The following is a 25,943-nucleotide window of genomic DNA, read 5'->3' on the forward strand; positions in this document are numbered from 1 at the left end:
TGTGTGCGTGATGGCAGATCATATTGGCATTTTGAATATGACTGCGCACACCATGATCAATGAAAATCTGGTGTTGCAAAAGACCTGCGTTGAACTTGTATCGAAGGTGTTTTGACAGAAAGGGCTGAGTTGAGTGTCTTCTTGGGAAGATCTTTTGCAGCGGCATCATGATGATTCCCCTACCCACTTACGGTCCTGGCTTTGAAAGCAGCTTGCATGGGTACCCGTCCGGAATCCCCCTACCAGGGAGCTTTCGAGTCATTGAAAAGTCACTGGCAAATGTGTGTTGACAGATGTACTTGGAAGAATTTGAGGCATTTTAGCAATATGTAAAATAAATGAATTTTTCAGAAACTTTTTATACAAATCATGTATTTCATGGATCGCATCATTTGGGCATCTTCACATTAGGAACCGCTCTAAATTGGCCCATTGTGGATCTCACAAAATTAAAAATCAGAAGTATATGGAGATGTTTGTATAAAATCTGGTGGTGCCAAAACAAATATCCTGTGAAAATATTCTTACAAAGTGTTCTCATTCTGTAATCATGAATTTTCTCAAAGTTGTGCTTGGGAGCATTGAATTCAGCAAAATACTTAATTTTTGGATCAAAAACCCTGTTAAATTACTGCACAGCCTTTTCTTAGGTTGATACATTAAAACCAGTGCTACTCCAGTTTTTTTTACCCTATAAGTGTTTTGACTGTTCTTTCCCTGCAAAATGAGAATATTTTCCTGCTAATTTCCCACTATAATAATAAAATCTCCGTCTCGCCAGCTGTTTTTCATATTTGGGTGGAAGGTGTTCTTTGGGAGCCTAATCTGGAGAATATCTGGGGGGGTTGCAGGATGAGATGGAATCCTAACTCATCAATTTTGTGGCCACAGCGGTAGAGGAGTGAAACCTAGTGTCCTATCATGGTGGGAAAAAGTTTGTGAGCCAATCATGGTCATAAGTATTGCAGATTGGTTCCCAAATCATCCACTAACAATGCATTTCATTCACCTATAACACTTCGACCCTTTTCCAAATAGCCAATGAAGACAGTGATTTGCAATGGCCACGTCAGCCTTCCCAGCTGAAGCAACTGTCTTACCCTTCATTGGTGCAGACTCCCCAGCAGCACCAATTGCTTGGACTACTCCAACGTCTGCTATATGCAGTGGTGTATCCATGTTTCATCCACCGTTATAAAGAAACATATTCAAGTTCTGTGGGTTTTGGTGAAATGGCTGCAAACCAGATTTGACACACGTACCACATTTTTGTTTAGGTCAGCTGTGAGCCGTTGAGAGTTCCCATCTTGCGGATAGCTTTCTTGTGGCCTCATGCCGATGCAAACTATTGTCCACCCGTTCACTTGGATGCATACAGTGTGATCTTACGTACTCTTAACCCTTTTCATCATTCATCATAATGTAATGGCTTCACATGTGTTATTGCTGGAGTGAAGTTACCTATACAGACTGGGTGCTCTCATTTCTGTCAATGTTTTCTGCCTTTTTAAAGGTTGATTTAGTTTGGCCCATGATATGACTATTTACTTCCAAGTGTCACGAGAACTTCCTCTTTCTTGGCCATTATTTATTTCTTCATTTCATTATATAACTTGTGCCTGCCTTCGTGCCATCTGATAAGCCCACTCACTCCTTGATGCTCCACTCTCCTGATGCCCTCCCTTCTGCATCGTGGGCCAATCAACATGCACGACACTTTCTCCCCCCTTCGATATGTCCCCTCCATCAAATTCCTCTGCCTTCTTCAGGTTTCCCCAGTTTTCACTCTCTTTCCCTCTCCACCAACCCTATATCAAACCCCATCAGAGGGCTCTGTGTGTGTCCAACTCCTGTCTCTCCATCAACCCGCCCGCCACAACCACCTCACTAAAGTCTCCTCTGCCCTCAAAGACCTTGTCTCATGTCCATGCAGCACTATGCGCACTCCATTTTCAAAAGTTCGCCTGGCTTTTCTTCACTTCTTTAATCGATGTGCCTGCCATCGATTGTCATCCACTTATAAATGCCTCTCTCACCGATGTAATTCTCCTGATGTTCTCATTACAATGTTATTCCAATTGATCCCTTTTCCTTATCATACTGGCCAAATTCATGAACTGCTCCACCTGCTCTGGTTTTTTTCCCTCTCATTCAGGTGCCCAAGTTGGCTTCCTAATTCTCAAGAGTCACGTAACTTTTGTTTTATTTTTGATAATCCTTGTTCCATGCATCTTGCAATGTCCCTGGAAGGGAATCAATAATAAAAGCTGTATTAATCTGGCTGCCTGACCCCGTGTTTCTTCACCATGTCCTCTCCACCCAGCATTCAGGCTCAACCTGGTCATGCCCCATGTTGTTCCTTTCTAAGAGTGTTCTCATTATTGTAATGGCGTCATGCATGTTCCCCTCTTGTAGCAGAGGCCAAACTGATCTTCTTCTATGTAGTCGTGTCCATAAATTTTTTAAAATCCATTCATGATATTTAGAAATACCTCTGTTGCATAGGTAATTATAAACATATTCTCCTTCAGTTTTGTAGTTTTTGGAATTGGGATTTAAATTGACTTAAGGAAATCCTTCGCCGTTAATTTATGATCCCAAACTGTGTCAGCACTCAGGTAGCTGAATAAGTGATGACTCGCACAATCCTATAGAATGATGCTTAAACCAGGTACTAGCTATTATCAAGAAGCACAGCTCTACTCATTTACTTTGTGATTATATGTGATTCTAAACCATTCTGTCATGCCTGCCTTCCATTCCTCTCCTCATCTACCACTGCATTCTAATCCCCCACCACTCTTTTGTGCTTCCTTGCACTCAAGTATTTCTTGTAATTTGATTGCAAAAGCTGTACTTCTTCCCCTCCATTTGTACGTGTCTCCATGTACGTATTCATTACTTTTACATTGTTAATGAGAGTTAAGCAGTTGCACCATTAGAACCTTGTTTTGTCTTTTCTTGTTCATTTATTTTCTGAAATTGTTGACCTGTATTTTTATCTGATAACCTTTGTTGGGAAGCCAGATGTCCCATTATTATTTCAACCCTGATTTTCAGAGCTCAAATATTAAAGATTAATCATGCAATTAAAATAATACCTTGTACTGTTTCCACATGCATGATTTGGTTAAACTATCTTGCACCACCTTGGCCATAAGTGTATAAACATGTGCATAAATTAAGTTGGCCATTCACAACTTTTTAACAAAATATAAAATTATATTTTTCAGTATTCTTTCTTCAACGTCTTTTGCGAAAATGGTTGTGTATTAGAGTGTTCCGCACTCGCAAATCCATGCATACTTCTTTCCTCTCGGACACATTCCTACTTTGTTGCTTACATTAACTTCACTATAAAAATTACTATGCTTGATTCCGGATGTCCTTTCTCTTCTGGTATATTACATTTCAAGTACTGCTCAATGAACTCAAGCACGTGTGCAGATAGAAATCTTGCGATACCGTTTAGAGTGTGAATGCTGTAAAGTTACGATCATGGTGAGGAAGTATTTGTGTAGATGAAGGTTACTGTTTATTGTACTGCAATAACTAGAGTAAAATTTTGAGTAGCCGACCTGTGCTCACGTCATGGAGTGGAGTGGAGTGAATGTGTGTGTGTGTGGCTTCTCGATCCCGCTCACCCGTGTCTCCTGCTTGCCTTCTTCCAACTGCAGAATTTGGACCTGACCAAGTACCGCTTGATATACGAGGGGTCCCTGAGCTGGCGAGCCGGCAGCCGCTCCAAGATGATAGACCTCCATGTGGTATTGCTGGAGGAAGTGGTGATCCTGCTGCAGAAGCAGGATGACAAGTTCGTGCTCCGCTTCCACAGCGTAGGCAGTGGTGCTGTGGGTGGGGCAGGAGGTGGGGGTAGCGGCAGCAGCAGCCGCGATGACTCGAAACTCACACATTCCCCTATTATCAAGCTTGCCACGGTGCTCGTGCGCCCTGTGGCCACAGGTGAGTGCCTCCCTCTTTCTCCACGCGCCACGCATGGACGCTCCTAACCCTCTCACTGCCGCTTTGACGTGACGGGAGAAAACACTCTTTGGTGGCAACGATGGGTCAAGTTCCAATGGCAAACGCTGAAGTGTTGAATTTATCCAGAAACCCTATTGATCTAAAATTAACTCAAATAATTTTGCAAATTGAGATAAAAGAGAAATTGGTCCATAGTTATTTATACCAGTTATACTCCTTTATTTTTCTTAACTGGTATAATAATACTCATTTTAACTTCATCGGGGAAAATGCAACGTCCCAAAGATTCATTTAATTTAAGTCTCCTGAAGGCTATCCACCACCTTTTTATAAGCATGGCGGTTTTATCTATACGCTGTTTCTGGGATGGTGATGAACAGTTGAATGTTTTTGCCGTGAATTATTTCCCCAGATTTTTGTAAAACTCTAAAAAATATTCATTCATTCTGCTTGCAATCAGTTTGACATCAGTGATAATTGCCGCATAACTATCATTGACATTGGAGATTGGGCCATCTGCCATTTAATTAGTTGCCTTGTTCCTTGTATTTGGTTTAATTATTAGCCATCAGTAGCCTATGGTCATTGTTTGATCTCTTGTTTTGCCTCATGAGGAGGCTCTACTCTCTCTTTATTTTGATATAATCTGACACCACATCAGATTATTTGATAACTTGATTAGGTATGCTTTTTCTTTGAATTTTGTTGATAGTTTAATGATGTCATCAGGCAACTATTAATGTTCTTCCTTGCTGAAATAATTGTTTCACTCTAATAGTTGGAACAGTGCATTCAAATGAATAATCAGAATGTCAAGTAAAGAGTAATGAAGCTAAATTCCAAAGAGTTGGCTGAGGAGACTTCTGCCCCAGTCTCCCTTATCGATGGATTGGTAAAACTCTGTGTTGCTCCCAGAATACGCCTTTTTGGAAATAATCCTGTCTGCTTTATCCAGACTGTTTTAAGGTTAATGTAGTTGCTAGAATATAATGGTCAGACATTCCTGGATCGGGCATAGATGATATATATTTTGAAGGATTGTTATTTGTAATTGCTTTGTCAATACCATCGTGGATGTACTCATCCGTCTAGAATAGAGTTCCCAAGCCAAAAGAGACAAAGATGTGTAGCATGACTCTGATTGCTGGACAGCGGCTGCAAGAAAATCTCAATCAAAGTTATTTGTTAGGATAATGTTTCTTTCTTGAAGATACAATATTAATCCAGCTTTCCTGTAGACAATTTGATATAACTAAATGGGGAGCATATACCCCAACTACAACAAATTCACAATTATGACATTTCCAGGTGCAAGCCGTACCTTCAAAGCATATAATCTTCCCGTAGAGTATTTTTACTTACTGTCTATCCCAAATAGCTACATCACCATTTTTACACATACTACATTTGCATGTAGTTTATGAAAAACTACAAGCAAAATACAAATCACCTGTTCTAACAGAACTCATTTCTTCTCACTCATCCAGAGCCCAGATGGGCGTAAAAATAACAGGTTCATTACCTTGATGAAATACTTCTAGTTTGTTTACTTTATTTATGAGACACTGAGTATTGAAGGAGTTTATCTTGATTGAATGAACTTTGATTGATGCTATCGTTTTGCAGGGAATACCTTCAGGAAAAGGGAATTCATCAATATTATTTTTGGCCAAAAGGAAGGCTCTTAAGTGGCATCTTGAAAATACTCATCAACACTTTCTCAAAGTGAATATTCCATCCAACAGATGTCAAGGAAGCCTTTTGATTAACTAATCTCAAAAGATGCATGCGGTGGTTTAGTCACTTTCAGATGCTCCACCTCTAGACTGTTGTTTACTTCATCCTATAATTAATTCAATTCTTGGTGGGCATACTTTTTTTATTTTTTATGGCTGTTAATGTGAAGGAGTGTTTGTGGAGTGCAGTGAAAAATCGAATCCATGGAAATGAGCTCTTGGAGGGAGCGGCGGCGTTCTGTGAAATTCTGCGTGAAACTCTGCAAATTCCTCAAGGAAACATTTGAGTTGATTACCAAGGCTACTGGAGAGGATGCTAAGAAATGTACCACATGTTACGAGTGGTTTACCCCATTCAAAAAGGGGTGGCAATCAGGGGAAGACGAAGAGCGTCCTGGAAGGTCATCAACGTCGACTGATGACCCCCGCATCAAGCAAGTGGACAATCTCGTTCGTGCAAATCAATGTTAGACTGTCAGGAAACTTGCAGAAGGGTGTGGCATCTGGATTGGTTGGTCCTATCCGGAATCCGGGCTGAAAAATTGAGGATGCATCCAAATTTGTGCCTCACCTGATGACAACGGACGAGAAACAATACTGACTCCATCAGGAACTGTTTGATCGAGCCAAAGAGGATGAAACCTTCTTGTCCAGGATTATAACAGGAGATGATGGATATGACATCAAAACAAAAGTACAATCTTGACAATGCATTGGTTAAACTTCTCCCAGCCCCAATGAATATCAATAAGTTCACTTGAATGTCGAGGTGATGTTGACTTATTTTTTCAATGCAAAGTTGGTTGTGCATCACAATTATCTACGTAAAGGCCAGACAGTAAACACGGAGTACTCCCTGGGGGTTATGAAATGCATAAGAGAGAGAGAGAGAGAGAATCAGGCGAAAACAGCCCAAACTTTGGAGGAGCAGGTAGTGGTTTTTTCACCACGGCAACACACTGGTACATTCGTCTCTCTGAACGCACGAGTTTACAGTGAAAACAAGATCGCTGTGCTTCCCTACCCACTAGACCTGGCCCCATGTGACTTTTTCCTGTTCCCCAAACTAATATCCCTGCTCAAAGGAAATGGATTTGCCACCATTGCAGAGATGAGGAAAATTCGACAGAGAAGCTCATGAGCATTCTGGAAGAAGTGTTCTAGTACTGTTTCGAAATGTGGAAACGCCGTTGCGATAAGTGTATAGGTTGGGGAGGAGACTCCTTTGAAGAGGATCCTGAACAATAATTTCTTTGCACAGTATTTTTTTCATAAAAAATAAATTTTGGGAACCTTTTGAACAGACCTCTTACTGTTGTTCCTGTGCATTGCACTGGTGGTTCAAGACTCTCTCCTTGGTTAACTCTTAAATGGAAACTGTTGCCTGAGTGTGCAAATCCCCATGGAATTCACATTCATGTTCATTCCAGAGGATGGATGGAGAGGGTATGAAGCTGTGGCTGTGGAAGGTGCGGTCCAGGTCTTGATCTTCTGAAGAAATTGTCTGGATTAATGTGTGATCAGTTGAAGGTCTATGTAATGGAGTTTGTAAAAAGCCTCGCCCCTGCACTGTGGATGTATCTTGCTGCAATTCCTGATAGATTAACTTCTCAATTGCATCCTGTTGACATTTCAGTCAATTATGAGAGTGGGTCAAAACGTTTTTGACCTTATACAGAATGACTTATTTTGTTTTTTTTGCTTTATTTTTCAGCATAATCTTCATCAAGATGAATGCATTTGTCATAATGCTGCTCTAATGCAGTGATACCATTTTTATAATCCAGTTTGTCAAGTCCATCAAAAAACACATTTACAGCATTGATTACTTCGTCGTTGCTCTCAAATGTTTTACCTTCGAGCCATTTTGAAGGTTAGGGAACGGATGATAGTTGCTGGGGGCTAGATCTGGTGAATATGTGAGATGGGGTGACAATTCAAACTTAAACTCGCTGATTTTAGCCATTGCAATGACTGGCAGGCAAATGGGCAGGTGTGTTGTCATGGTGAAACAAGATTTTTTTCTTCACTAAGTGAGGTCGTTTATTTTCCACTCCATCCTTTCAAATTAAAGGATGGGAGTGGAAAAAAGGAAAATCTGTAAGAGTAAAGCCAAAAAGTGTAAAAATAACAGTAGAAATGAAAAGTGAAGCCAATGAAAATTGGAAAAAGTAGTGAGCATGGTTGTTCTAGTGCGTAAATCAATAATTGATTGAAATGAATGATTTCAATGAATCACGTTGAATTACTAGTTTTATACCTCAAAACATGATGGCATATGTAAATGGATGGAGGTAATACGTTACACCTTGAAATTGTTTGAGAATATTAAGTTTTTAGCCAAAGACTTTTATTTAAAACTGTTATTTTGGGTACATTTATGTTTGAGTGAACATATTTAATGATGCATAAACAAATTATAAATTAAATGAATCCAAGTGAATAAGTTGATAACATGAGCTCATAGCCTTTGGTATAATGTGGTTCCTCGCCCAACATCCAGTGCCACCAATGGACCTCCCCACACTCCTCCTCAAGTGGTAGTCTTGCATGAAGCTATATTGATAGGCTGTTTGATCAGGGAATTTAAGAACTAGTGAACACCCATATTAACAACTTAATGCACTGTTTTTCCATGTGTTACCATTACTGTGCCTAATAATTGTAGCAGTTCAGTACCATTCTCTTGTGTTTTACACATAATGACCGTATTTTCAACAAAAAACATGTGTGTGTAGTCAACAAAAATATGTACATCACTCGGTCCAGGTTTTGGCACTTGAAGTATTGAGAAGGAGACGTAAGGGATTGCGAACCTTAAGTAATTTGCAAACCTTGTTTAATAAGTTCTATAATATGATATCTGAGGTCTTAAAATTAAGATATGCCCCAAAAATATATCTATGTGGAACCACTTTCTAAATGTGATGAGCCTCACTGTATATTATTGATAAGTTAAATCAACAATTTTTGTTGCTTAATTAACTCTGACGCTAAAGCTCTATTTAATGCACAATGCACATGTATGAAGCATGACATTTGATGATCAAGAATACTTGGAAAAGCTTACTGTGTTGTTGAAAGAGCATGACATCCTTTGCAGATGTCATGACATATAGTATGCGCCTTGCCATCATATTTGGTGATTTCTTGTAATTATTTCTTTGGGATTTGGTGCCACCAATGGACCTTTTTGGTGCAGCCTTTTTGGTGCAGTCTATGAGCTGAGGTGTAGTCTTTGACCACACAGCTATGAACCCATATTCTGTTGCAGTACTTTCCGTAAATGGTTTTATCAGAACAAATTCAATATTGTGTTAACATGTTTCCAATATGCAATTTTTTGTACCTCATTTCACATTGAGTAATTAATTCATATATATATTTTAGTTGTGTAGAATATTTTTTTTATTAAATCTGCAAATTTTCATATTACAATCCACAGACAAGAGGGCCTTCTTCCTTGTAAATACCAGTGGACCACAAATCTACGAGCTGCTAGCTGTATCATCATCGGAGAGGAAAACGTAAGTGGTGCCCTCTATCTATTTCTATGCTTGGCATGTTTTTATTTGCCTCCACCGAAATGTGTATAGCGTCTCCGTCAGGAACATCAATACTTCTCGTCCTCTCCTCTCTCCACATTTGTGGACTCAAGTGGTTTGTGCATCCAAGTATTTCCCTCTGAGGTCTCCCTTTCATCGCAGAGCAGCTCCCACTACAGTGTGCCCTTCCTCATCCTCGATTATTTATGAGGCTATCGTCAATGCTTTGGAATATGCTGTGCATCGAGTGGGCAATGTTTTTACATGTTTGAAGCACCTAGGGCTCTTCGGTTTACCGACCACTAATGGCTGAACTTTCATGTGCATTAAATACGACAGGAAAAGGCCCGGCCTCATCTGCATTGAGAGTATCTTTTATGCCATAGCCGTTGAGTTGCAGCCTCCACGTCAACACTTCTCCTTTCATCCCACTCTGGTACAAAGTTGTGCCTATTTTTAAACCTATACAAACAACCATTGGGAGCTGTGAAGTCTTTGATTCCCAATCTTGTGGCAATGTGCAATGCTTTTTTTCTCCTATGATGACCACATTCATGAGGATATTTGGAGATCTAGCACTTGAAAACCACTTCATGAGTAATGGTTCTAATTTTTCATGCTTACAAACCGAAACATGACTTTTTCTATTGTATTCAATTAAGGCTGTCTTAGAATTTTGCCAGATGAGTATGGTAAAAATCATGAGAATCGACTTCTAAATTTTGTATTTTATTCTAAATAGAAAGTTTTTGTTCTTTTTCTCCTCGTCTACCCATTGTCAAGCAGGATAAAATTTACGTTCTCAAGTAATCAAGGAAAACGAGAAACTGAGCCACCCAACCATTCAACTTCTGAAAACAGTTGCCCAACTTCAAAATTGTTTGCAGAAAATACAATTATTTCTGATTCGTTTTAGTTTTTATGCGATGAAGCGAGTTTCAATACTTTTTATTGATCAGGATCCCATCACTGTTGTTTGTATCTGTTGTGTTGAGGCAGTGCAAATGATCCCAGTTGTCAGTCTCCATGCTCTTTTCACGCTTCCAACTGGTTTGGGTTTCATTCCTTCCATTCCATGTGTGATGTGAATAGTCTCCCTCGGGTGTTATTGCGATGCATAAATGACGTAGCTACCTCCTGCCCATGCAATGTATTCACTTCAGTGCACTAAACGTTTCCTGGAAGACTGAGATTACGAGTCCCAGTAGTTCACATTTGCATCACCTTCGGTGCCTTGTACTGCCCCCCATGTTCAAATTCTTCATGAAAACCATTCTCATGAATGCCCTCAATCTCTCTCCTCTCTGTAATGTGCATGGGCACGAAACTAATTCAAATAAGTTTTTTTAGAGAGACTGATGTACATTAGTAACTGTTTTGGAATGTGAAATTTTTTACTCTAGTACATACCAGGTTTACAAGTATGAAATGCAGATTTAAGACTACAGATGTAACTACACCAATGTAGTTTTTGGTATAAAGATATGCCATTTTGTCGTGCCATCAACAAGTGTCAGACACACACGGACTGAAAAATTGAATAAGTGTTTGCATAGTACTGTGTTGCCAATGTTTAATATGTTGAACTTAATACCAAACAAAGAGCATTCGCAGACAGCATTAATTAATGTTTTCATTTGAAGAAAACTGCTGCTGAGTCATACCAATTACTTTGAGAAGCTTATGGAGAAATGCTCTGAGATAAGTGTGAACAATGGTTTTGGCATTTCAACGGTGGTGACTTTGATGTTGCAGACTAGGAGCCGGGGTAACCGCGGAAAAGGTGCCAAGATGTGGGATTGCTAGCATTGCTCAACAAAGATAATTCACAAACACTAAAATAACATGCAGAGTAATTGAGCGTTAGTCAATAAGCTGTTTCCAATGGCCTACAAGAGATGGAAAAGATTCAAAAGACCGGTAGATGGGTGCTACATGAGTTGAATGACAGGCAGATGGAGAGGTGCACCTCTCCATTTGCCTGTCTCCATTGCAGCAGGTCATTTGCTGATATGCATTTCAATGCAGCAATTTCTTTGGGTAAAAAAATCATTTACCTTGACCGGTATTCGAACCTGGATTCTTCAATGTCCGGCCAAGTGCTTAAGCCACTTAAGCTATCAAGGTATCCTCTTAAACTCTGAAATTTTGGGGGCTTTAAAGGAACAAGATGTTGTGACAAAATACCATTCATGCAATGTTGTAGGCATTTGTTGTCATTTGTGGGCATTTTAGTGCGATGCGCCACAGTCCACGAGGTTAAAGCCAACTTTAAACACTACGGGTGTTTTGCCTTTGACATATTCCAAGAAACTGTTTTGCACAAGCAAGGCAAAAACATTTGTGGCCACTAAAGCAAAGTGGAAAACACCAGTCCATTGCAAAACACAAATTTTGCACTTACTGCTTATAAGATGTTTCAAATAGTTGTTTTAAAAATTTCAAATCATCTTGAAGCTCTCGTGTATAAGGACCCTTCAGCGGCTTTAAATGGGCCGTGGCTGGTGGTTTTAGCTCAGATGAAAGCTGCATTTCAATGCAGCGTTGTGAGTTACCTCCGTCATTGCCAAAGGTGAACTGAGTGTGTTTCTACTTGCTGCCGATAGTGCGATATTGAGGTCTAACCAACTTAACTAGAGCCACATAAGTATTACGTGTTAAGATAATAATGATACATATAATTTCATTTCTTGCAATAATATTTACAAATAAGAAGTGTATGATTCCTTTTTCATGGACAGGTATCATAGAAAACTAGCCATTGAAGAAGTACCTGAAATGGTGCATTTAAGTTACTGTTTATAAAACAAATACCTGCTTCCAAGATTATCTCTGGCCCGTGAAGGCTCTTTCGAACGGTATTTAATGTGTAACTATTCAGTTTTTCGACTGTGAAAGCCAAACACTATAAAGGTGCTTTGCCAATGAAAACACGTACGAGTGTTATAAATGGCCTCAATTGTTTCAATCCGTGGATAAGCACGTCTGCTCATGATGCGGTGAAGGAGAGTGCCTTTTTGTGAGGCTTCTTTTATTTTGAGAAAAGGGAACTTTCTCTTGAGCTTTCATTTTTCTCTCCCTCGTTTCCTCACGGTGCTTCCCACGGGTCGGAGGATGGGAGTTCCAATGGCGTCATGTCCATGCGGCGGAGGCTTGAGTGTGCTGAGCACACAATCGGACGCAGTGTGCTCGGCACAACGAGGCGATCTGTTCCTCGAGTCCTCCTCCCACAGTTGCTGGTCAAATCTTGCTCGGTTGGAAAGCAAATGCATTTTGACGTTGCTGGGGGAGAGGGAATAAGTCGCGGCAGCTCCACAGCTCTCCCCTCTGGTAGGCGGTATCCGAACTCCGTAACCGAACCGAAAATTAAGCAAATTCCATTGGATTAAGAGAACGACACGATTTCGCCTCCGAGTCGCACGCTGTGGCAGTGGTACACCGCGTTGACGACCCTTTTTTGTCAACAGTTTTCCTTGTCGAATGGGAATCAGCCGGTGGTATCGCCGCTCCCGTCGAGATGTCAGTAATTGCCAAATGGAGGGCAGATAAGGATCGGGATGAGAGTTATCATTTTTACGGTCAAATGAGCCCATATTTAGGTCGTCATTCTGTCAGCGGATGTTAGGGTTATTCATCTTCCTATTTCTGCAGAGGGACGCAAGGAAAGAGTGAGAGGGGCAGAAGTTAAAATATCGAGATACTAGGGTATCCGATCATGAAATAAAAACCGTTTTGTGTGAGACGAAGATGGATTTACCTTTAAACCTGAGAAAGGCGCTTGACAGTATCATGAAACGTGGAGAATGTAATCGTATAAAACGAAGGGAAGAAGACGGCATTTGTGGAGGGAGTTCGAAGGTGTACCTTCCCCTATTAGCACATTCCCCTCTTAGCACATGTCTACTTTTTTGAGAACGATGCAGTACTCGGCATTGGGCGACTCTCTGCACATCGCTGTGTTTGTCTTCCGCGGATGTCGCTCGTGTTTTTTTTTCGGGTTGTGTTCCCCTCCAGTCGTGGAAATACCCGAGTACCATCTCGCTTGCTGTCCCGTCTCCACGTTGCCTGTCGCCTGGGTCACGACGTGTGCCCGTGGCAGGATACTGAGATGCACCCCCTCCCCCCATTAGGGTTTAGTCGAACCCCCCCCCTGTGATTGACGGGACGGAATGTGGGAGGGGTTAGGAGCCCAATTCCCCTGTCCAATGCCACGCGTTCCCATTATCCCGACCGCCCGTCGGATGCTCAATGAAGCAAACTAGTCGCGTGTCCGCCCGCCCGTGTCTCTCTCTCTCACGGGGTGCACAAAGAGGACAGGCAGACCGACGACCAATTTATTCGCTAGCCAACCACGCGAATGGGGTGCACGTGGTAATCTGGACTAGTGCCATTAACGATAGGAGGTCGATAAGGTCATGCATAGAAGTGGCGGCGATTCATCTACGGGACGATAATTGTCCGATATAAATCGAGTAATATGATGGGGCAGTATTTGGGGCCCGTTTCTCAATTATATAAATCTTAATCATTTCCGTATACCATAGAGAGTCTGTTGATAATTGTAAATAGTCCAGCGTCTTTTACTTACACTAATTGTATGCGATTTTGAAAGATTCATATTACATTCACCTGTTTTCACGTAACTTTTATAGTTCAGGGAAGTTTTAGCTGTGAAAAATCCTCTATTTTGACGAGGAATGCTGTCCATGACGTCATTATCGACTAAATTATCGAATTGAACCGAGATCCTAGTATCGATTAATTCGCATGGGAAGTTTGTCGCAATACCCTCTGCATTCTCTACTCCCAGAATATAGAGCATATTAATGTCATGGAATGGCTGTTGGATTACGCGTACGCTGTGCGAGTGTTTCCCGCGATAGAAGAGGGAGGGAGAGCGGATCGGCCGTTTCCGGCGCACCTTCCTCCCACCGCCGAGGAAGTTGTCCGAGTCACCGAATGCTCTTGTACTCGTGTTTTTTCCTCACTCTTTTGTGTTATTCATTTTTTTGGTGAAATTTGACAGTATTGCACTGAATTGTTGGGAGAAGGGTGCGTTTCTTCGCGGCAGCGCGGAAATACTGGGTGGAGTAGAATAGACCCCCTGATTTCACGGGTGTATTGTAAAAAAAACAACCAGGGTAATTAAGAAAGGTTTTTATTTCTGAAAACTACATCATCCAATGTCATTTTATTTTCATTAGGTTTTGAAAATTATTTCATCCAGGTGACAACCTTGGTGAGCGATGCACAATTTTGAGCCGCTCAAAATAGTTTTCGAAAACTCTTCTCAGCACATCTTGCGATATTCCAGCGATGACATCTCTATAATTTCCTCCTTTAAAACTTCCGAGTTCCTTGGTCGAACATTGTAATCCGCAGCTTTGAGATTTCCCCCTAGAAAAAAATCACGTGGGCTCAAATCCTGCGAGCTAGGGGTACATGGAACATCCCGTCGTAAGGAGTTTGGGCGGCCGGGAAATTGTTCTTGCAGGATTTGGCTTGGACGACGGGCGGTATGAGCCATCCTGTTGAAACCAGAAGGCTTCTGTCTCATATTCCTCACCATAATCTTCCATTTTGGGGAGTAAAAAGTCTCCAGCATCTCACAATAGCGCACAGAGTTCACAGTAACAGTTGAACCTCGAGATTCAAAAAAGTAAGGCCCAATAATGCCTATGGAGGGCACAGGGCACCAAACAGTCACTTTAGGATCATGAAGTGGTCTTGGGTGAAGTTCGCGAGGGTTGTCAGTCCCCCAGTGACGAAAAGTTTACTTATTACTGTGCCAGAGAGGTGAAAATGCGCTTCATCGATAGACCACAGAATAGTGTCGGGTTGCACAGGGGTCAAGATTGCCTTGCAAGCATCTGTACGTTTCGCCCTGTCTTCTGAACCCAATTATTGAACAACCATCATCTTGTAGGGGTGTAAGTGAAGGTCAGAGTGTAAAATTCATATTACCGTTCAGGGCTTTCGTACACTAGTAATCAATTTCCTAATGGTTTTAGCATCAAGAACCCTATCATGACGATTCAAAACAAACCGCCCAAGAAAAGTCCTCTGCGTCGCCACCTCACCATCATTGCATTGAAGAACGTCTCTACGACAAAGCCTTGTTGCTCACCAGGCCACTGCATGGTAACTACTGAAAATGGCGTCGTTTTGCCGGCTGACACCACTACTCCCACTCCGCTAATTCACTTGCAAGCTCTTCAGTGATTTTTTGAAACTATGGAGTCCATTCTGCCCCACCCTACTACTACTACTGCCCGTGCGCTCACACGTTTGGCTTCACCAGGAGTGAAGGAAGGTACCTCGTGCTGGTGCCCTTCAGGGCATGGACCCCACTGGCCCGATGCTTAGCCGACGCCTGAGCGATGTACTTCTCTGTCGAACACCCGTTGTGTAAACAAGTATTGTGCGAAGGGTTCCATGACGAAGCTGGCAATCCAAGCTTTTCCACGGCTAATTAAATCCAAGATGGAGAAGAGGCAGACGTGAGAATGGGACACAGTGGTGGTCGATGAGTGAGGGAGCCACGAATTGTGTGAAGTAATTATGATTGGCAAAAGCGAGGCAATGCATAATCTCCAGCAGTTTCTTTGGATTAGTAGGGCTGAGTCGATTAAAATGAAATTTAATGTCAGAAATGATGCAATCGCTCAAAAGTCTGCGAAGTAGCACCCTTGTCCGTCCCCACACACCGCTGCCAGCGGGTTTTCCACTCCTAGTACGCCTTCTGGAAGTCGGAGCCCGGAATGCATATAAGCTCCCTCGTCACGCCCTCTTGTAACGCTCACACGGAGCTGTGGTGACGTCCCTTCCGCACGGATTTGGGGAAGAGGAAGAAGTCTGGTGGGTCAGCGTCAGGGCTGTAGGGTGGCTGAGGCAAGGTTGCCACGTCGATCTGGGTCGGGTTGTCCGTTACACGGTACGCGGTGTGGCTGGGCGCTTAGTCATGATGAAGCACCGACTTCGCACTCACCGTTCTCATGCCCATGTTTTCGGTCACGAATCGATGCACATCACTTTTAGGGATTCCAAGTTCATGAGAAATCATGCGAACATTCAATCTGGGAGCCCTGTCCAACAAAGCCTCCACTATTGCAAGATGTTCGTCTCTTTTTGAGGTCAAAGGGCGTCATGAACGTTCGGCGCCTTCGACATCTTCTCTACCCTCCCGAAACAACCTTTTTCTCCCAAAAACGTCCGGTCTACCCATTGCGCTATCATCATAAGCCACCTTGAGTATTTAATGTCTCTTTCCCGGTTTTGCCCAGTGTCACGGTGGAGTAGCGCTGTTACAACAACCGGTTCATGATGGAGTGTAACGTGATCACGTTATTGAGGTTTCGCAGACCAACGATCCGCACTCCGCAAAGGCTGGGAGTCAACTGCCACCGCCCTCCAGCCTTTTCCGAGACTCCCCTCCCTCGAACCCAGCCAGAGAAACCGCTGCCCGTCTATCCGGGAAAAAATAATTTCTTCCACTTTTGGGACGGACCTTGTAAATAAAAGCTGAATCGTTTTATTGATGTTCATCAGTGGGAACGTGTGATACATAATGTGATGGAAAAATTCACATCATGTATTGACCGTTACAGAGGACCTTTTTTAAGTCCAAAATGACATAAATGTATCGAGGCTGCCTTGTTAGGCATGATATTTCTTCCCTATTTCAGGTCTCGTCTTAGGTTTCTGCTCTTGTTTCTACAGATGATAATCTATTTCGAGGAGCTTCCCTTTAAAATGGTGTCCTCATTAACTCGACTTTTAGTGCGCGGCATGAGCAAGTTAGATAATTTTTGCATTTAAGGTTATAATGGATACAAATTTCAAAAAGTTGTTCCACTATGCTATGAGCATTGTTATCAGAGAGGAAATCTAAATTGAACGAACATTGTCAAGCCATGCGAATTGTGACCTTACTTCTATTCATTACAATGTCCCCAAGTAAGTTTCAACTGGTAATTCAGCCAGTACATATGCTCGTGAGTGTGTGCTTCAACTCGCACATTCTCATAAGTAGGTAGACGGGAAAGCGGGCGCAGTAATCCGCTCGACGGCGGAAACATGTTCTCAGTGACATAGGAAGGGATCATGGGAGCACAAGCCAAGGGCTGGTGGGAAGAGAGCTTATAAGCAGAGGAAGGACACTCCGACCCGGGGATCGAACCTTCGGTTTTCGCGTCTTGCTTTTCGAGGGCGTCGCTTCTCTCCGTCGGGCGCCACAATCGCCGAAACACAACAATTATACATTTTGAGGCCCCCTCTGTGTAGTGTCGTCTCTGGTTAATTTTGCTTTGATTATTATATTTGGAAAAATCTGTGTGTGTATTGGGGGGGGGGGTTAGTGCATTGATCTTTTAAGGCAGATACATAGTTTAAAGAAAGCGTAAATCATGATCGCCCCGGCGGCGAGTGTCGAATCTCCTTGATGGTAGGCGCACGGGCTTAAAAAGAGAGAAGGCGATAGACTAGTGCCATATTTTTACGAGCGATGGACTTGAAAGAGGGTTTCCCGCCGTCCAGGAAGTCAGCGTCCCTGTGGGCACTGCCGAGGGCCGCCTGGAAGGCCTGCACCCACCCACCGCCGGGATTTCAAAGTCGGACGAAATGAAAGTATACTATTGGCGCCGCGGGTAGAGTGGCAGGATATGGAACATGCACATGACGCGCACGTCAAACATTCGATCCTCTTTGAATTCCTGTTCCCGAGGACGCGTAATAACATGTTGCGTGTCGCCCGCCCGCGCTGCAAGTTGTGGTGTCGGAGTGCGTAGGTGGAATCGGGATGCAGCCGGGGGGTGGGAATGTTCGTTCATTTCGGGTGACGCTTGACCTGGTGTCCGAATCCTACGCGAACTCTCTCTCTTTTCATTTTTTTTTAGATTTGTTGCTACGAAAACACTGACGATTAGTATCCAGTTTTGCGTGGCGTCAACAGATAGATGAGAGAAGGGCGCGGAAGAATGTAAAGGCAGAATTGGGCAGAAGGAAGTACAAAGAGTGAAATAATAAATTGAGGCGGGCAAAAAATAAGGTCCAGACATACTCGACGATGAGATAGGAAGGGCATTAAGGGGGATGGAGCGAAGAAAGGCCGTGGGCGTAGACAACATTCCCGTGGAAATACTTCAAGGTTTTGGAAAGAAGAGATCTTATGGGCTAATTCCTAGAATTTATGAAAGAGGAATTTGGCAGGAATCGGATGGTGCGGTTGCTGATGTACTTGCTTCCCACCTAGAGGGCCCGATTTTAAATCCTGGAGGCGGCAGATCATTTTCAGTGGTATCCCGATCCCTACTTGACGTGAGTGCTTTGTGGTCTTTCAGTGAGTACGCAGTCCCATTATGCAAGTGACCTCAGCTCTCGGTCGCCTTCCCTAAACCTACTGCTAGGAACCTGGCCAGAAGACTTCGTGAGATCAGTGTTAGTTCCTATTCCGAAAAAGGTAAAGGCTACATCATGTGAGGACTATAGAACAATAGGTTTGATTTCCCACGCAGTTAAATTTGTTCTTAGGATCATAAACAAAAGGAAAGAGAGTAGGGCAAATGATTACTTAGGGGATGATCAGTTTGGGTTTAGGTAGGGGAGAGGTACGCGTGATGCCATTGTAGTAATGAGATTATTAATCGAGAGGAATATACTAGAATACAACCAGGAGGTATTTGCCTGTTTCGTAGATTTCGAAAAAGCGTTTGATAGAGTGAATTGGGAAAACTAATGAGTATATTGCCGAAAGTAGGAATAGATTTTTTTACATTTGTTTAGGCTTTGTCCGCCAAAAAATCTATCCTTACCGGTAGAATACCAAGTAGTTATAAATTTCTCTCTCACTACGTCCGTTCTTCAATAATATTTGTCTCTTGTGTTTAAATACCGGAAAGTATCCGTTTATCTCCTTTTCTTGGTAGTACCTTGGTATCAAGAGAGGCAACGGACAGGCTGAATACGTCTTTAGTGCCATTAGCGATCGGCGGTGGAAATGCGGTAGGAGTAGGATATTGAGCGGGGAAGGGTGGAGAGAAACCCGGCGTCAGCAATTTGCCTACTCCTAATAAGGAAAAGAGCCAAGAGGTCACACACGATTGAACGCCGCCCCATCAGACGACAGAGGCTATGGAGGGCGTTCGTGTCCCCGTGACGAAGTGAAATGCCGATATGTGGACGGTGGTTAAACGGCATACGTTTCTATTGGACTTGATGAGTAATATCGACAATATCTTGTACAAACAAATACCGACGTTAAACTCCATAAAATCAGCTTCGGCAATATATCCCACACGTCGTCCATGATATCAGTGTCCTCCCATGTTAACGATATCGCTATTTAGAATGTAGTCTCAGTATACTACATATATAGGTTGTATTGAATGTCGCTTATGCTGCCTACGTCTTGTTATGGATAATTTCGGCAGTCGACATTAACTTTCACTTAGTCAGTGTAGAACAAATCTACCGCATCACGAATCGGCTAAATGGTTACCGTGAACTTAGCATGTAATATTCTATAAACGGATATGAGATCGTGAACCCAAAAGCTGCAATCTTAACTCAGCGTGAGCCTTCTACAGAAATAAAAGCCTGAGTTATTTCTTGTTCATTGAAGAATAGTCCCCGCGCTAAAATATTTCGACTCCAGTCGTTTTTCTGGACGATAGAGAGTGATCTACTGAATTAATTTTAATGGAAAAGAGGGTGCTTTCTGTAACCCTCAAGCAAGTCGTCTGTTTTCCCGTGTTGCCTTCAACATGTCTTCAAAATTTACGATTGCTATGTATGGTTTGTCTTTATCAGTCATATAATGGAAAATGTAAATTAAAGTAATTCGTGACGATTGGATTATTAAACAAGTTTCTCAATTCGAATCAACTAATTGAGACAGAAATGTAATCCTCGACCAACTCATTGATTTTTTAAGTTGTACGTTGACTCCCTTTATTGACAGCAATGCCAATGCCACAAAATATTGTTATAGCACCGTTGACGGTCCACGAATGAAATACTGGAAAGAGCCCACTGCGGTGAAACGTTTGGCCTTGGAATTAGGGCTCGGAGCGGGGAGAAGTTCGACCTTCCGGAAGCCTTCAGTTGGCTTCAGTTTTAAGAAGCGGGACAGTCTGACGATAAAATTGCACCATCAATACTAAATTATTGTACCAATCCTCTGATATTCCCCTGTATCTTTGGTATCTCATTCCCCAAATACTAATTAAATATCTCAAAAATTGACATTTAAATCGCAATGTGGAGTTTTCAGGCTATCACAATATGGACCCAGTTTTTGTCAAAAAAATGAGTTAGAGGATCAATATTCTCCGTGTTAGATTGTTTTTTTAATTATTTACTTTTATTAGCGGTAGCCTATCGGTTTTGGTTGGGTTTTGACATCCCACTGCGCTCCAACATAACACAAAATGTCTTCATGGCCCATAGTGCATATTACAATCATCCGCCCATAAGTCAATTACTAATCATCCTTTATTACCCATAATTCATTTTAAAATGACTCATTCCGCTGTGTATACTTTCTCCCTCCCACCACAAATGCCTCTCCCACCTCGCTTTCCCTCCATTACGGCATTAGCCATTGCTTCTCAGAAATGCTCTCCACTCGACCTCTGCCTTCCCTCTCCTTTCATGCGAAGGACTTAATCGCTGGTTTTGCCTCTCTAGGATAGAAAATAGAATTTGCTGCGTTTTTATTGAATTAAGTACTACTTTTATCAATTGAGTGCAAACGGTTATGATAAAAAATAACGTTTGACGCGAACATTTGCCATTGAATTCCAGGTGCCTAACACGCGTCCATATTTCCATTCATGTTCATTCGTCAATCGGTCTGCCTCGTGTTCACGCATTCCACTCTCTGACCCTCGACGCACTATGCCATAAAATATAGATATAATACTCCTCATTCAACTCTCACTCTTACTTGGCCATTCGCAGTGTTCGAGTTCGGAGAAAGGGAGGCGCATGTATTTGTTCGCCAGTAAGTGTTACCTACTTTTGCGTAAGATACCGACGTCGTGGTCGTGATGCTGGCGAGCGGAGAAGTATTCTTTGCGGTTGTCGAGTTGGAGCAAGCCATTGGGCTCCGGTGATGACGTCTTTGGCGTGAGGCGGAAGTGACGCCAGTGGTGTCGGTCGCGTGGAGAGCGAATGGCCGCCCATCTTTCCTTTCGAAGGCCATGTCACGCGCACAAGTTTCCTGACGATTCGAATGAATTGATGATCCAATCGCGTGGAAACGCACGCGAGGATAGTGGTCGTGGCTCCGCGAGAAATAATGGATAGGCTGTCCGAGGCATCTTGCGCCCTCCAATCGGTTACAACAATCGGTGAGAATGACTCGTCGATTGTTTAAATAACAAAAGGGCACCGATGCGCTAATTGCAAACGAATTGACAATGGGCGAGAATACAGAATACCACGGGCCATAGATAGAAGAGTGGAGTCGGTATGTGAAGAACTGGCGTGAATTCCCAAATCCCCAGCAAGCAGGAGGCCCTTGTACAAATGAGCCAAAAGAAGGCATTGCCAAATGCAATGGTCGTAGAAGTGCGACCGTCTCGAATTCGTGTATCGCGTGGAAGGGCACCATAATAAACTCACCTGGCCTTGAATGACGTCGCCCAGTGGCCACCGGTGGGAGTCGGTGGCTCGCGGACGGAAAGGGCTCTCCGCGGCGGTAGTGGAGCCCTCGCGGGCCGCACACCCTTCGGCGAGCCCCGCCTTCTATCTCCGCCCTCTTCCGGACCAATCGAACTGTTCAAGGTGAGAGCGGCTCGTGGGTGCTAGCTATTCCTTGAGACAGACCATTTCTCCCGAGTGATACATACACCAGGAACATGTGGGCAAGCTAGCCAAAAATGAGGATTTATCGGAAGAGTCCTGGGATATTGTGATGGAAGGATTAAAGAGAAATGTTTTCTTTCGCTGGTTAGGCCTCTTTATGTTGAATATGTGGCAACTACTCTATGGGATCCTCACGAAGTTGGATTGATTGCCAAATTGGATCGCGTGCAGCGTAGAGGAGATAGATTTGTAACTCGCTGTTATAATTAACTTAGTAGCGTATCCAAAATATCAGAGGATCTAGGCTGGGAATCATTTAATGGAAGGAAGGTTAAATTACAGATTATCTCTCTTGCACATAAATTGGAAGGACGTCTCTTTAGCAGTGGTGGTGAAAATGTATCATTACCCTCGTCGTACTACGGTCGGAGAGAAAATGTTTATAAAATTAGGTAGATCAAGTGTACAACAGATAGGTTTAAGATGTCATTTTTCCCACAAACGATAAGGGATCCGAATAAACTTACGTTTGTCCGACCGCGGTAGAGAGAGAATTTATTTTATATCGAAAGTGATCGTGTCTCTAATCAATTCCTACCACACACCCTGGGTGCCTAGGGTGCCACATTTGCATGTAATCACCCCCTGCCTCACACCCAAGCGATGGCTTGCGCAATTACCACTCAAGTATGCATGCCGTTATATTATTTTCTTCGAGGGAAAAATGTGGAGAGATAATGAAAAGGTGTCGCGGGTGAAGTGGCACCAGTTTACTATGGAGTTTATTTTATTTATTGATATAGTAGCTTACCCTCAATATACCCTGCAAGCCAACGTCAGGGTGTGTGGCGGGGGGGGGGGGGTTAAACACCAACATAATTACAACGGGCAAGAATTGTAGTCGCATGTTGTTTCCTGTGGTATTGTTGGCGATTCCAAAATTGTAGCCTGTGGTGTAAAATATACTTAAATATTTGTACCCAACTTCCGTCATCTTCAGCCCAAGAACTAATTCTTTAGTTCATTGTAATTATTTTTCTCCATGCGTTGACTCATCGAATGTAGGAAATTACAAATTGTTTCCAACAGAAGTGCAATACGCAATATATTATATAAATTTTTATTTCCATGGTTTAATAAAAGAACACTCATAGATAGAAACGTAGTTTTTATGTAATGAACGTTACCTTTATCGTGTACAAATGGAAATAATGATATTTTCCGAAGTTTTTACAATATGAAAACGTTTGCGAATCAGAGTTTTCTTTTAAATTTTAGGTCTCGTATGTTTGTGTTCAATAGGATATTCTAGTGGAACTTCTCTTGGGATATTGACTATACATTTCGCTGCAGGCGACATATCGTGTTCAAAATTTGGTGGTAAAAAAAATTAAATCTTTCATTCGTTCCTTTGAGACAGTTATTGCATTTAAAGCTTAAATGATTCTGACGCATGTAACATTCATAACAACGATAAAATTAGTGTTGCGGTGGCTATCGTACTGGCTTCCCACACAGAGGGCCCGGGTTCAAATCCCGGCGGTGTTGAATATTTTTCAGGGGTATCTCGATCCCTACTTGAGGTGCTTTGTTGAGGGCACCTTGGGTGAGTATGCCATCCGTCGGATGGGACGTTAAACTGCGGACCCTTTGGCGCCTTTTGTAAAGAGTAGGCTAATGCTGACGCCGGGTTTCTCTCCACCCTTCATCCTCTCCAGTCCATCCCTAATGGCGCAAATGATCTCAGCAGTCGGTCGCCTCCCCTATGTACTACTACTACTACGATAAAATTAGGAAAAGGAAATAAGGAAAATATACGAGGGTCATCCGGAAAGTAGTACCCGTTCGTGCCGCATGAAGTGCTGACGACGCGAGTAGCCGCTGGACGAGGTCAGATAGCTTCAGTGGCTTGTCTGCCTTCTCTGAGCCAAGTTGCGTGACGCTAGCATTGCCTGTGTTGTTTCTGTGATTGTTTACAATGTTTAAAAAAATTGAGAACGCCGCCAGTTGTGAAGTGAGGGCAGTGATTAAATTCCTCAATGCAAGAAACGTTCGCCCATGTGATATTCATCGCCAATTAAAGGAGGTGTATGGAGACAATGTAATGGACGAGTCGTCTGTTCGGCGGTGGTGTCGCAACTTCAACATGGGGAGGGGGAACACACACGACGATGAGCGTTCGGAGAGACCGTCTGTCATTACAGACCAACTGGTGAGCTCAGTTGACGAATTCGTGAGGAACGATCGGCGCGTCACAATTGATGACATCTGTGAGCATTTTCCCAATGTTTCTCGAACAATTCTTCATGAAATTGTTAAACACCATCTGCATTATGCAAAAATTTGTGCAAGATGGGTCCCTCGCGTATCTCAATGAGCTGGCGGCGAAGGACTATGCAGCAGGAATACAGAAACTTGTCACACGTTATGACAAATGCCTTAATTTGCTTGGAGATTATGTTGAGAAGTAGTTTAAAGTATCCTCTTTCAAATAAAATTTTTTATGTTTGTTAATATTTACTTTTGTGTCTTTATTTCACGAACGGGTACTACTTTCCGGATGACCCTCGTATCTATAGTGAAGCCATAATGTCCAAAGTTATAAGATATAGTCATCAATGGCGATACGAATGCATGAAATTGCGCATTGTCGCATTCATCTCTGCCATGAGTCATCGTGCGCATGCTCGTGGGCTCCGAAAATTGTGAAACTTTGTCATGTCGGCAACTTTCGGCGGATCGCCCCACATCTACGTCGTCGAGTGAACCAAGTCGGTCTAGGTCGGAGAGCGTTGGCTCGATCCAGAGTGAACGGGTCTCTGACTTCGGAACGTCAGCAGGATTGAAATTTCAGGATCCAAGGGTTCCTTTGATTTTCGATCGCTAATCAGCTCTCCCGGTGGAAAATCATTGGACGAGGAGAGGAATATTTGGCTGCGCTCGCCGCACGAAGCGAACGGGTTTGAAATATTACCGAATCGAGACCGAGAGGTGGAACCCGAGTGAGTCATCCGCCGTTTGAAACAGGTCACGGGAAGGCCGCGGAAGAGTCGTTCACGCACGAACGGTGCTTGGGACCGGATCCCGGACCGGTTCGATCATCACCGGTTTTCCCTCGTCCGCGGGGGGCTGAGAGGAGAGTGGGGGCAGAGACTCGCCGCGCAGGTACCTACGCGTGCATGTCCGCGAAAGAGCGGCGGCCCACACACTCCCTATCCCGCACCCTTTTTCGCTCGCGGATGCAAACGGCGGGTGATGAGACTGCGCCCCCTTCCCCTGCCGGCCGTCTTGTGGCGCCCCTGCTGCCCCACTTGCACTCGGGAGGGGGGACGTGTCAACGGCGCCCACCTCCGCCACGACGGCACGTTGGAGAGAGTGCGTGTCGTCACTCTGTCGTTGTCTAATCGAGACTGACTCCCTCCTCGCGTCGCGCGCCGCCGCCTCCCTGCCCGAGCTGCGGATGAGCTTCCCGCGGTGGGACGAGAGCTGCCCCCCGCGAGAGAGGCCACTCGATCGAGGGGTCGTAGATCGGAGCACGCGCCTCGAAAGCGTGCGACCCTTTCGTGTCCCTCTTGACCGCTTTGGGTGCCGCCGCCGACTCATTGCCCTCGCCTCCGCACACGCGTCCGTCGCCGCGCTTCGATTCGCCATTCCCGGCGAATGGCATGAGCGCACGCGGCGGTTCGCTCGTCCGCTCGGCTTAAGGGCGTTCGACGGCGGAGGTCCGAGGTTCGATTCCAGAGTGCGCGCCTCTTAATGGCGGATATCCAACTCGCCCTCGGGTCGCACGAGATGAGTTTCTTCGGTCGAAACCTCACCCTCGAGTTAATGATGACTGTGCTCTTGCGTGAGTTGACGTGTTGGACTTAGT

General features: G+C 43.5%; 1 protein-coding gene across 5 annotated transcripts in view; it reads left to right on the forward strand.

The window, feature by feature from the left end:
• RhoGEF2 (Rho guanine nucleotide exchange factor 2) overlaps positions 1-25,943 on the forward strand; it is a 394,018-nt gene that overhangs the window by 313,134 nt on the left and 54,941 nt on the right. For all 5 annotated transcript variants that reach the window (XR_011702249.1, XM_071593430.1, XM_071593432.1 and 2 more), the window contains exons 26-27: positions 3,678-3,963; positions 9,166-9,247. Coding sequence is in view for 4 of the 5 variants with exons in the window: in XM_071593430.1 (XP_071449531.1) it covers positions 3,678-3,963; positions 9,166-9,247 (368 nt within the window). In the remaining variant the exon portion in view is untranslated. The remainder of the gene's footprint in view (positions 1-3,677; positions 3,964-9,165; positions 9,248-25,943) is intronic.

The sequence above is a fragment of the Hetaerina americana genome, unplaced genomic scaffold (genome assembly GCF_022747635.1).
Source record: "Hetaerina americana unplaced genomic scaffold, ioHetAmer1.1.p SCAF_6, whole genome shotgun sequence".
Lineage (NCBI taxonomy): Eukaryota > Metazoa > Arthropoda > Insecta > Odonata > Calopterygidae > Hetaerina > Hetaerina americana.